This window comes from Cupressus sempervirens, chromosome 1 (assembly GCF_028749045.1).
Source record: "Cupressus sempervirens isolate cs-2001-9-10 chromosome 1, ASM2874904v1, whole genome shotgun sequence".
In the NCBI taxonomy this organism is placed as follows: Eukaryota; Viridiplantae; Streptophyta; class Pinopsida; order Cupressales; family Cupressaceae; genus Cupressus; species Cupressus sempervirens.
In genome coordinates, this window is record NC_143118.1 from 468,271,088 (window position 1) to 468,283,195 (window position 12,108).

At 36.3% G+C, this 12,108-nt stretch overlaps 1 protein-coding gene across 1 annotated transcript; it reads left to right on the forward strand.

Moving 5' to 3' along the window:
* The first annotated feature begins 266 nt into the window (after positions 1 to 266).
* On the forward strand, positions 267 to 3,306 carry LOC149578324 (uncharacterized). The gene is made up of 2 exons (XM_089828258.1): positions 267 to 1,624; positions 2,326 to 3,306. Exons 1-2 carry the CDS (start codon positions 865 to 867, stop codon positions 2,739 to 2,741), a joined length of 1,176 nt encoding a protein of 391 aa, XP_089684384.1. The 5' UTR covers positions 267 to 864; the 3' UTR covers positions 2,742 to 3,306.
* The last annotated feature ends 8,802 nt before the right edge of the window (positions 3,307 to 12,108 follow it).

Here is a 12,108-nt window from a genome sequence, read left to right on the forward strand (position 1 = left end):
AATATAAAAAGTATCCAATAGCATTCATTTCGCCAGCACTGTATCTGATATCCTCCCCCATCGGAAGGACATTTCTGTCGGGAAACTTGCCCTATTTGAGGATTTTTTTAGGCAATTCTGGTGAACATCGAGCAGCGTAAACTTGTACGTCAACCCTAATTTTTAAGACGATTATTAAATCGTTGTATTGGAAAATTAATCATGTTTTTTTGACTTTCAAAATCAAAATCAGGATCTTTTCATACGAGGCGTACAAATACAATTATATCATCATTTTCTTGTTCAGTGTAATCCATTTCTAACTGTATCTGTAGGGCCACTGAAGTCGATATCATGGAACCAATATATCGAAACCCACTTCACATTTCAGAGTGGACAATTTGTAAATTTCCATAATTACTACAGTTGGTCCTATCTTTTGGGCAGGTCTGGTCAAAATTTTCAGCGTTAATTTGGCCTCTGTCCGTCAAATTCCTCATCGGATCTTCCATACGTGTCCCAAATGTTAATTTCGAAATTTCAATTTCCATCCTGATCATTGACCTTTCTATTCTATTCTCAAAACAAATAGATCATGGTCTGTTGATTTGGGTCCTGGAAATTGGCATCGGGTTCTTGCGAACAATCTGATGATTTGCCAATTTTAAATACCGTGATCGTCCAGTTTTGTATTTAAGTGTCCTGAAAAATTCCATGAATTGATATGATTATCCGTCTGCCATGGAGGAGCCGAGTAGTAAAATTGGACTTTCACATTTCGGTCTCTTCCCTTCCCTTGTCACGGGTTGATTTGTTCTTCCTATGTGTTCATAGGATTTAAGGGCTTAACAAAATCTTCAAATTCATTTTGCAGAGTAGTAAAAAATGCAAAGGAGTTCTGTTCCCTTTCCCCCTGGCCCGGATTTTATAAACCCTTTCTTTCCCTTTCCTCCACCTCCTCCACCAATTCCAAATACTGCAAGGCAATCAGACCCTAATTTCTCCCCTCTGATTATCGCTCTCATAGGAATCCTGGCCAGTGCCTTCTTGCTTGTAAGCTACTACACCGTAATATCCAAATATTGCACAAAGTGGGACGCACTCAGACCTAGAAGACGAAGCGATGAAGAAACTGATCCTTTTCCCGTGACTGAAGATTCATGGCCTGTCATGACCAATGGCCTCGAGGAATCCGTCATTAAATCCATACCTGTTTTCAAATACAAGACAGGAGATGAATTTGTTGACGACACTGAATGTGCCGTCTGCTTAAGTGAATTTCAGGAAGATGAAACCCTAAGGCTTCTCCCCAAATGCACCCATGCCTTCCATGTCCCTTGCATTGATATGTGGCTCACTTCTCATTCGAATTGTCCTCTTTGTCGTGCTAATATTGTTAGCCCTGCAGTTTCCCCAATACAAGAAACTGTTACTGAAGAGAATTCTGATTCCACGGTTGAATCTGTGTCTCGGGAAGCTTCAGAAAATGAAACAGTTCGAGAAAGTTCAGAAGAAGAAATGGTCCTCGAGGCTCCTTCTTCTCTCTTGGCCATTTCACATATACGAGCTCAGAGCGATTTCTTGATCAAATATGGAAGAAATGACAGCCTCTCTCAGTCTCAGTCTAGGAAACTTCATCTATCTGGTAGGTGGAGTTGTTTTCAGCACTTATTCATTCAATAGCTGTTTCTTTACTTTTTTAAAACCCTAATGAAGCAATATTGCTGCAAACAAATTGCACTATACTATCGTTATGTGCTTATTTTACTTGGGGTTGCAAGCTTGCTCTGTGGATAATGCAGTTTCTGGATTCAACTGAATGAGAGTTTTTTGCATCAGTGTTTCGAATAAAAATGGATCATAGAGTGTGTTTCCAAACATTGATGTGAAATGCTCGCACACAGTTGAATTCAGAAACTGCATTATCTATATTACATGAATTGTGGAAATCTCTTCATTGAGCTTGCTCTATAGTTGTACACAAGAGTTCATGCCTTTGATGCAGTGCCATTTAATTAAGGTGAACAGATTTCCACAATCCATTATTATATTTGAGAAATACACTCCTGGATTAGATTGTGAGTTATACTTTTTGTGTCAATGTTTTGAATCACATGCAGTGTTCCATCATCAGTATTTTTATCTCATCCAGCTCTTCTCATTCTGATAATGGATCACTGAGTGTGATTCAAAATGTTGATGCAATAAGTATCACACACAATCTAAATGTAATCCAGAAGCGCATCTCTCAAATGTAGTGCCGATTGTTGGCAGTTAATCTTATACCAACAATGTTAACCTATTTTGGTTATTTGTGGTTCTAATATAAAAAAATCTTTTGTGCAGAAATGCAGCGGGATCAAGCCATGAAGAGGTCTTATTCTGTGGATTCAAGCCAAAAACTCCCCGTGGTGATCACCGATCTTCTTGCAATTCATCTGGCCCTGGAAGATGGAAAATTGAAGGAGTTTTCCAGTGCAAATGATGGGGTTTCAAATAGTGCTGACCTTGAAGATGGAAATTCGAGAACCTTTTGCAGGGTGGATGAAGCACATGTTGGGGCTTCATCTAGTGTGCATTCTTCCAGTCCGCCATTAGAACACAATTCGGCTACAGAGATGTCTTCTGCATCTTCAAAGAACTTGAACAAGCAATATGTTGGTGATAGAAACAAATCTACCATGAAGAGATCCTTCTCTGGAGGAAGATTCTTCTTTTTCAGAAACAGCAAGGGAAGGAATACTCCCATCCTTCCCACATGATGACATGTGGATTTTTTCATGCTGTCTGGTGCATCACTATTTTGAATTTCTAGAGGTATGTTTCAATATGTTAGGGTAATTAATTTGTTGAAATTCTCTATCAAGTAAAAAGCTGGGCGCTCAGTGTGGTTTATAGAGATTGCTTCAAACCCTGGAGTTCATCCAGGCTACCATGGTTATCTTTTGGCCATAAATTCCTTTAAAAAAGTGAATTGGCTATATCCTCCTACGGTTTGATTTGGGAAGTGTTCGAATTTTCCAAATTCTGAAAGATTTTGGGATCTCTCTTGAGATACTTGTAGCAATTCAAATGACTTTTAGTCATGTTTGGCTGAAGCCTTACTATGAGATTTTCTGGCTCAAGCTTTATTAGGTGTGTCCAATTATCATAGAGTTTTTAGTCGGAACTGGTATATTGAAACTTGCATTCCATGTCCAGAGGTTTAGTAATTCTTATTGCAATCTTAGATTTTCAGATTGGCATTTTTTTTCCATAATTCAGGACATGAATTTCCTGTATAATTGGTTCCAAAAATTGAAGACATTAAATCTCTTTTACAAACTATTTATTACTCAAAACTTTGATAGATTTGGAGAGACAATCTTCCATTTTTATGAATGCTTATGTGTTACATGGTTAATTTTTTTTATCAGTGTCTTATATAATGATCTACAAGTCTTCTTGGTCATGATTCATAAGCTTTATTCCGGTAATTTCTTGGTGCGTGTGATTCCTTCATTTGAGATAGCATTTCATCTACATGTTATGTTTGGGATTACTTAATTGGTTTTGACATTCATGGAAAGTCATGGCTCCATAAATGATTCAATTGATGAGACACTCTGTTTTGACGCAGAAACTCTGTATGTCTAGATGTTTCCTCACTTTCTGTAACACTTCGGATATTTTCAGTTAGCCTAACATTTCTCAGTTTGCGTCCCTGTTCAAATATTCTATCTGGATAATGATAGTGTTGGCTACTTAGCATTAAGCATTAAAACATATGGTTTATCTCGTTAGGTTTGTTTTCCCAGCCAGTGCTATAGTGCACCAGTCTCAACTTTTTGGAATAAGCTCACTAATTTTTTAATATACAATTTACAGATTATTCTCTTGTACATATACAAATCAAAATAAAATGTAATGTTCTTATTAGGTGTATCCTTGAATACCCATCTCCATAGTTTGTCCAAGGCAGAGAGATCTTTGTTTGACTAGAACTGCTTCAGGAAGGGATGCACCATATTGATATCACCCATCTTGCATTTTACTCCTTTCCATCGTGATGACAACTTCATCAGCTCACTAAATTGGACATTTTAACCAGATGTTTTCAAAAGCTGTCTTATACAAACTTCACAATCCTACTTATATGGAACTTCAATTCAAATATTTTTTACTTCATTCCCTGGTAGAGCAGTCCTTCAATCAACAGGAGTTCCTTTTATCTGCTGTCATATGATTGTTCCAGTAGGGTTCTGATATGTCGGCAGAGGATCATGTAATTTTTCTTTCCAAAATTGTCTGGGGAAACATTTCCATCGAAGTGAATGCTTTGAATTCGGCTGTGACATCAAATATTGTCAAGATCAGTTATGGATTGTGAAAATCTCCTTGCTCTTAGAAGTCGAAAGCCTTCCTAATTCAAGAGTAGATTATATTCAAATGGCTCGCCATCAATCCTATGCACATTTGGCACCCACAAATTTTTCTGCCTATCCACACTATACGTTGAAACTTTAGAATCCTCTTAAAAACTGAAATCGCGACATGAAATTAACTAAAATTAAGGTTGGGAATTTGCAGTATGGTCTTGAGGATTTACCGCATCTATTGGTGGAATCTATTTAACCTATGCTTATCTTAAACGAGATAGGAATTCCAAGGCATCATTTTTAGATCAGCCATTACACTTTCAATTTCGTAAGCAATCACCATTTTCGTTGATTTATTCTGCAATTCAGTGTCGGTTACAATCATACTTCCTAAAGTCTTAAGGTCTGTTGTCATGCTGACAGCATTGAGAAGTTTTCTTCATTGTTATTGAGCGATGAGATGAATTACGCTGTATTGACTTCTACTTTTCATGGTTTCGACTGGCTTTGTCGATGTGACCCAACAATTCATTATGATCCTTGATAGCTTGTTGACCATGTTGCCTGCCTCTCTTTTTCTCATCTGCCCACACGTCTATTAACCTAATCTTAGATTTCCAAGATAATCTTGACTTCTTTTTTTTTCAAATTCAATTAATAAATGCAATCAAAAGTATATTTACAATGTTGTATAAAGTATACATCACGTATTTCTTTTTAACTACCTTTTTTGTAGTGTAAAATCTATTCTCTTTCTCGTGTATTTTGTATTCCTTAACACTTTTGGAGAGTTACTTAAATTAAATGTTTGAGCACTAAGTTTTTGAATTAAAAATCAGCCAAAACAAGTGGGCCGGCCCATTAAACAATCAAACTGGTGAACTACCGGTAGATTACCACCAACCAAAATTACCCCCTACCACTTTTAACATAAAAACATTGTTCAGAATCACAATTAAAAGAGTATCAACAGGCATAATACAACTACCACCTGTTTTAGAACTAATAAAACTAAGAAAGCGTAAAAACAAAGGAACTATCACCTTAAAACCAACAAAGTTCAACAACCAGCAAAAAAACAACAATAAAAACCAAGAGGAAAGAGCCCTAAGGCTTCTTGGTATCCTTCCTCCCCAGGAGGATTTTAGCTTAATCTTCTGCAAGGAATTCAAATAGCATCCTGGAGTCCTCGTTAGTCAAATCGCCCTCCTGGTCTTTTAACAAATGTAGCGTGGTAGCAGCAACATGCATCACCTTGATAGTTAAGAGGCGCATTGTTGCCTCCAGAGCATGGATTCTTTCCCATAGTTCATTGCCAGCCATCTTCTAGATCTCCTCGATGACCTCTTGCTTGTCGCAATGGTAGCCATCCACTTGCACCTTAGTGACATCTTGCACAATCAAGGGGTTAGGTATAACATTATCTTTGGAAGAAACCCTTACAGGAGAGGATATCGTAATAGGGGAGGGCGCTCTATCCACAGTTTTAGGGAACTGGTCCCCAGTTAAGTCCACACATCCCAACCCAATGGTGGTTGAAACATGCGTCATCTTTTTCCACTCTTTAATCCCACCTCCCGAGCCAAACCTTGAGGAACTTCTTTCATGTTCCTCTGACCAAAACTCGAAGCCTTCTCTTTGATCATTTGTTTAGGACAGCCCATGTCCTCCAAATTCGACTCCTACTGCAAGGCCCCAGATCTCAGCTTCCTTTTAGCATTGGATTTCACAATCCTCCCTAACCTCCTCCTACCACCTCTCCCCTTGTCTTTCAATTCCTTTGGTTCCTTCTCTTTCCCTTTATCCGACTTCCCTTTTTTACCCAAGGGGGTGGGCTTCGACTCAACAGGGGAACCACTGGGCAAGGGTTGTGGGGTAGGGGCTTTAGAGCTTGTGATCCTAAGAGGGACCTATTGGGGCCGGGGGTTGGGGTGAGCAGGAATATCAATCTCAACAATCCTAGGGGGGACCAAAGCAAGGTGGAATTGATAAAGCGGGAACATCAACCCTTAATGCAGAATGGTATAATTAACTCCCGCATTTTTTTCACATCGGTAACCGTATCCACTAAATCATGTAACAAAAAGAACAGAATGGAAATAAAGTCATGGTGGAAAAAATGGTTTAGGAGAGGGAAATGATAGTAATAACAGACACCATACCTCCCTTTCAGAGTTAGGTACTTCATCAACATCAAACAAACTTCATTCCATGGCTCAGGGAGCTTCTCCTGCATAAATCCTCCTCTATGTCGAACAGGTTCCTCCCCTTCCAAGAAGAAGCAATGCATACTCACTTCAGCAGCCACCCTTGTCACTTTTTGCCATTTCCTTCCCCTCATAGCAAGTCTCATTGCCAGAGAAATGACTTCCTTTGAGATATGAAACGAGATGTCATTAATTGAGACTCTTTAGTCCTCCCAATAATTGACAAACTGTAGGGAATAATTCTCATCATACCCATTCAACGCCTCCATAAACGGGATGAATCCTCCCTCCTTCAACATGTACCACACCAACGGTCTTGGCATTCTCCTCTATCATGGCTAAGTTAATTGTGAATAACTTCCGTGTTTCACTTTTTAAATTATTCATCATTAATAATACAATTTGTTTGAGTGTTCCATCCTTTTGGTCACAACAAATAATCACCCAATTCATAAAATTATATCGACTAACATTTGTATCATATGCCATACCATAGTGTAATCTTTTAATTACAATAGGTTATTCATCAATACAACTATTACAATTATAAGTATCACATGTAATTATAATTATAATTTGCAAAAATATTTATAGTTTAATAACTAAAGTAATTATTAAAGTAATTATCATTCTGTTATTGTGTATTAGCTCATTACAATAAACATGTCACACACAAAAAGAGGAAAGTAATGATATATTTCACAAAAAGATGACAAATAGATATAAATTAGAATGACATATCTTAAAAGAGTTTAGATGGATTCTCTTACTATGCTAGGAGATTTCCACAATCCATCAAATTGAGATAACAATTTCTAGATTTGATTGTCTATAAGTTTTTGCATCAAAGTTTCAAGACACATTTCACGATCTATCATTGGGTTGTGAAAAACTGGAGGATTCTCTTATCTAGGCACAAAGGGTTAATGTCTAGGATTTTGCTTAGCACAGTGAGATGGTGTTAACATTTAGAGTGAAGGGTTAAAACTTCAAAAAAAACATCAGTGGTGGGTATGCATGGGTGAAACCATGAAGGACAAAATAATGTTGGAGATTGGGTCCAAGCATTGAGAGATTTGGGGTCAATTTGAATCTCTAGAAGAAAGGGAGGCTCAATTGAAGAAACCAAAAATGTTGTAACACTTCTGATCTTTTCTTTCTACTTTTATTGAAACGTTGGCAATGTGATAATGAGCAAGTTAGAAATAGTCAAGTTGTAGCACAACATCAACAATTAGGCAATCTAGCAATTCAATATCATTAGTCATGACCTAAGATGAAAAAGGGGAAGGATCATCCTATGTGGGTTGCTTCCCTCTATTTGTACCATAGGTGTAGAAGGAAGAATAAGAGGAATTGAATTGAATAATTAAACCACATAGAGTATATTGGGATGGGGAAGCCAACTTATGACACAATTTTAATAGATTTTGAGGAGAAATTCAAAATGAGGTCAAAGAGATCTTGAGGAGTGTGCTAGATTTGAGAGAAAATTTGTCCAAAATAGTGAGGGTATGATACTAACTATGATAGATAGCATGAACACCATCATAATGGGGAAACTTTAACTTGCAAAAAAAAAGTAACAATCATCCTAATGATGGAGAGACAAAGATGAACCAACAAAGCACTACAACGGTAGGAAGTGATAATAACACTTTATGGGAAATCAATGTAATTTGGGTCAACCTAAATGAATAGGATGATGTGACCCATGCCAGGGATAAAAATGTATTGATGTGGATACAAATAAATGTGAAAAGGTAGAGAAACATCTTTATTTGGCATGAAGAAAACCTTTTCTAAGCATACTGACCCACTTATAGTGTTGAGACTACTACACCATAAAGTACTTTTTAGTTGATCAAGGCTAGGATATGGATAAGACTACCATACATGATCACAAACACATTAATATGAGAGAATGAGTTGATGGATTTGAGAATAGTCTCAATGTACAAATGTCCTATGATTGCATGTTCACAACCTTAATAAAAGAGTTAGAATTGAGAGAGGGGTCCACTTTAATTTGATAGGAGAGCACTATAAATTTTTTACATCAAGATAGGTATGATATGAAGTAATGAGTGTGTAGAACTAAGATTGGTATGTTGTGAACACTAGATGTTGCAAATTGAAGAAGCTTTTGGTTAGGTTTTGATATATATATTTAAACCTTTTCCACTGAGGCCTATGATCTATATAATGCCGAATTCAATGAAGTCCTAAATTGAATCCTTGAAATGCATGTATTTTTTTTATTTATGAAGATTCAATTGGTATCAAGAGGTTAATCAAGGCTATTCTATAGGGGATTTTGTAGGATGTGGTGAGAAAATGAAATAATTGTATAAAGATGTAGTAGTACTCATATCACATAGATAAATTTAATTTTAAAGAAGAATGGTTTCTTTGTGGTATTAAAGGTAGTGATGAATTTGTTTTTTAAAGCATCTTGTGATTTTTAAAAAAATGTTTAATTAGATTTTGTAGAAAATCCTAACAAAAAAATAGGAGCCAATGGGGCAACAAAAGCTAAACCCTCAAAGTAACCAATTTTATACTTGTAGTCATGTAAGGAAACTATGGGAAGGATAAATTGTGCATCAAGGTGATTGTGTCCTAAATTTGAGGCTAGAAGATTTTGAAAAAAAAACTTTCTACATATGAGTCAAGGATTTCATAGATAAATGATTTATCAAGGGTTGTCTATGAAAATTTATGGAATGAAATATTATTGTATGAGGATGATGCAATGCACTATATTATTAAAAATCCCCTAAGAACTAATGTTAACTTAGAAATTTTATGTAAAAATAGATTAACTCATTCATAAAAGGAAGAGATAGATTGGTCCAATAAAGGGTAAAGTTAGTCTTCTATGGTATCTTTAAGGATAGTCTATAGAAATATATTTTCTAATAACTTGTCTCAAAAGATGACATTGTACTAAGAGTGGTGAGTATAGATAAATGTCTTGGAAAGTTTTCTTTTCCATTGTGATTTTGAAAATAAGGGGCCTTAAAGAAAATAAGATTGAGTTTTCCAATTATTTAAAGAAATAACATATTGTAACAATAATATTGCATGGTAAGGTGGTGTAAAGAGATATATAAAGATACAAATTGTTTCATATGTAAAAGCACAAAGTTGTGTTATGTTTTAGGCTAAATTATCAACATAGTTCATATTGGAAATTGTGTTGCAGTAGTGGCACTTCCCTTGGGAATCCAATCTAGCCACATGGTTGAGGCAATGATTGCTCTTCAAGTTATCAAATTGGCTAATGATAGGGGTATCACCAAGCTTTGGTTGGAGGGCGATTCTTTGAACATTTTTTATTGTCTTAAGGGCAATTCTAGTCCCACTTGGACAATTGACAATATAATTAAGGAGATTATTGATATTCTTAATTCTATGAAGGATGTTCATATTACCCATGTTTACCCAAAATCTGACGTGCTCGATGCCATTGCTAAAGTGGTAGTGACATGTGAATAAATGATGACATGGAAAGGTGGTGGGCAATTTTCATACAATGTCATTTCATGTATTGATTACGATATCAAAAATGGGAGAGGAGTAACAATTAATAAAGGTAATGGAAGTAATTAGAAGTGATCAATTGTTGATTCCAAGAAGGAAGAGGTGAAAGGATTACATATTTAATTATTTTCATATCATCTTGCATGCTTTCTGGGTGTTTATGAGAACCATTGTTCTGCATTGTGTTCAATTTCTGCTAGACATTGTCATTTTTGATTGGTTGGGTTCTTTATTTTGCACTCACATGAAGTAGATAATGGGTGACCAACACAAGAGAAGGGAGTTGTCAAATTGCAAAAAATAGAAAATGAGGATGAAGGTTTGGGAAATTTTGGAGAGGGGGATTGACCACATTCATGGAGAGACTCCATGGTGGGAATCCACAAGTCACTCAACTTTTCCTAAGGAAGTGGAATGAGGGAACCTTGAAATTGGTAGCCCAAATTTCACTATCACCGAGGAATTCATTTCCAAGGTGACTAGTATTCCAATAGTTGGCAAAAATTTTTGTAGAGATCAATTTTTTTTGGGTGTGGATATCAAGGAATTTCTTAAAGAGCCTGGTGAGAGTGAGGCCCTTGTGAAACAAGAAGGTAAAATTTGCTACCACCCTAAGTGCATTAAAAAGCTCTGGAGATTTGTGCTTCATGCTATTATTTATTATGTTACATTGGATGGTATGTTTTCTAGGGTTTTCTTGCATCATTTTCCCTTCCTAAACTATTTTAGGCATGCCATTAAGGTGTTATTCCCTTTTATCTTTATTCTTCCATGAATTCTAGCATTAATGGTCTAAGGGAGAAAGTTTTTTCCAATCCACATTTTCACAATGGTTTAATGCTACTCATATATGAGTACATTAAATCTCATTTTGTTGGCAAGTTTCTCAAGGTGAAGGGGGTGGTGGATGAAGACAAGGAGGGTTTAAAGGATTCTTAGGATCTCTTTGAAATAGAAGACAATGAAGGCATGCATTCAAAGGAGGAGGAAGATCCTTAAAAAAAAGGTAAGCGGAAGGAAAATGTGTCTAAGACTCTAGTGAGGACCCCTGCTAAGAAGAAGCCCTCTTCACCCAATAAGAAGATCAAGAAGGCTATGGAGTTTGATGATGATTAGTTTGAGGATGATGATGTCATAGAGACTGATACTGAAGAGATTGGGTCCAACAGGAAGAACATGGATGTGCTCAACAATGCTAGGAATAGTTTATTGGACACCAACAAGAAGAACATGGATGTGCACAATAATGCTAGGAATAGTTTATTGGACACCTTCAAGTCAATAAACTATCTTTTCCATCAAACCATTGAGTTGAATGACATGATGAGAATTATGGAAGTTAGAGGCGTCGATTGCAATAACCTTGAGGTCAGTGATAAGGAGAACACCATCATGTGTGTTGTTATGGGCATGGCAACCTTCTCTAGGATAGAATCCAAGGTGTTGGAATTAGATAAAAAGCTCAACATCATTGAGAATGATTTGAAAAGAAGTGCTGATCAGAGCTATAATATTATCAAAGCCTCCTATGAGCACATTAAGATCCTGATTAGAAAACTTGAAAGTTCTGCAAGGGAGAAGGCTATTGTTGTTCCTAAGGACCAAGTTGTTGTTGGAAATATAAGAGGAGTAATTGAGAGGGGAGGGGTGAATCAATTACTACTAAAATAAATCCCAAATCACTTAGATGTCAGTACAAAATAAAGTTTGAAAACTGAATATTACTGATGTTTAGTAAACACACAAAATGTTGTAACTCGATAAGTACTGATTATGAAAATCTTTAAATGTTATCTATGATTATCCTTACTTTAACCTAGTTGCAAACACATAAAGAAAAATAAAATGAACACATTTGACCCCAGGATTTAACGTGGAAACCCAATTTGGGAAAAACCATCAATTGCAACTAGTTACTATTTTCACTTTTCTGAAGTGAGCCTTATTAGGAGCCAACCCTTTTAAAGGTTACAAAACACACTGTTAGGTGTGACCCTATTAAAGGATTTAATCACCTT

What these genes read in the sequence shown, in the direction of transcription:
- LOC149578324 (XM_089828258.1), top strand. Translation starts at nt 865, where the DNA reads ATGCAAAGGAGTTCTGTTCCCTTTCCCCCTGGCCCGGATTTTATAAAC. An exon ending in TAGGAAACTTCATCTATCTG is followed by an intron (nt 1,625 to 2,325) that starts GTAGGTGGAGTT and finishes TCTTTTGTGCAG; the next exon opens with AAATGCAGCGGGATCAAGCC.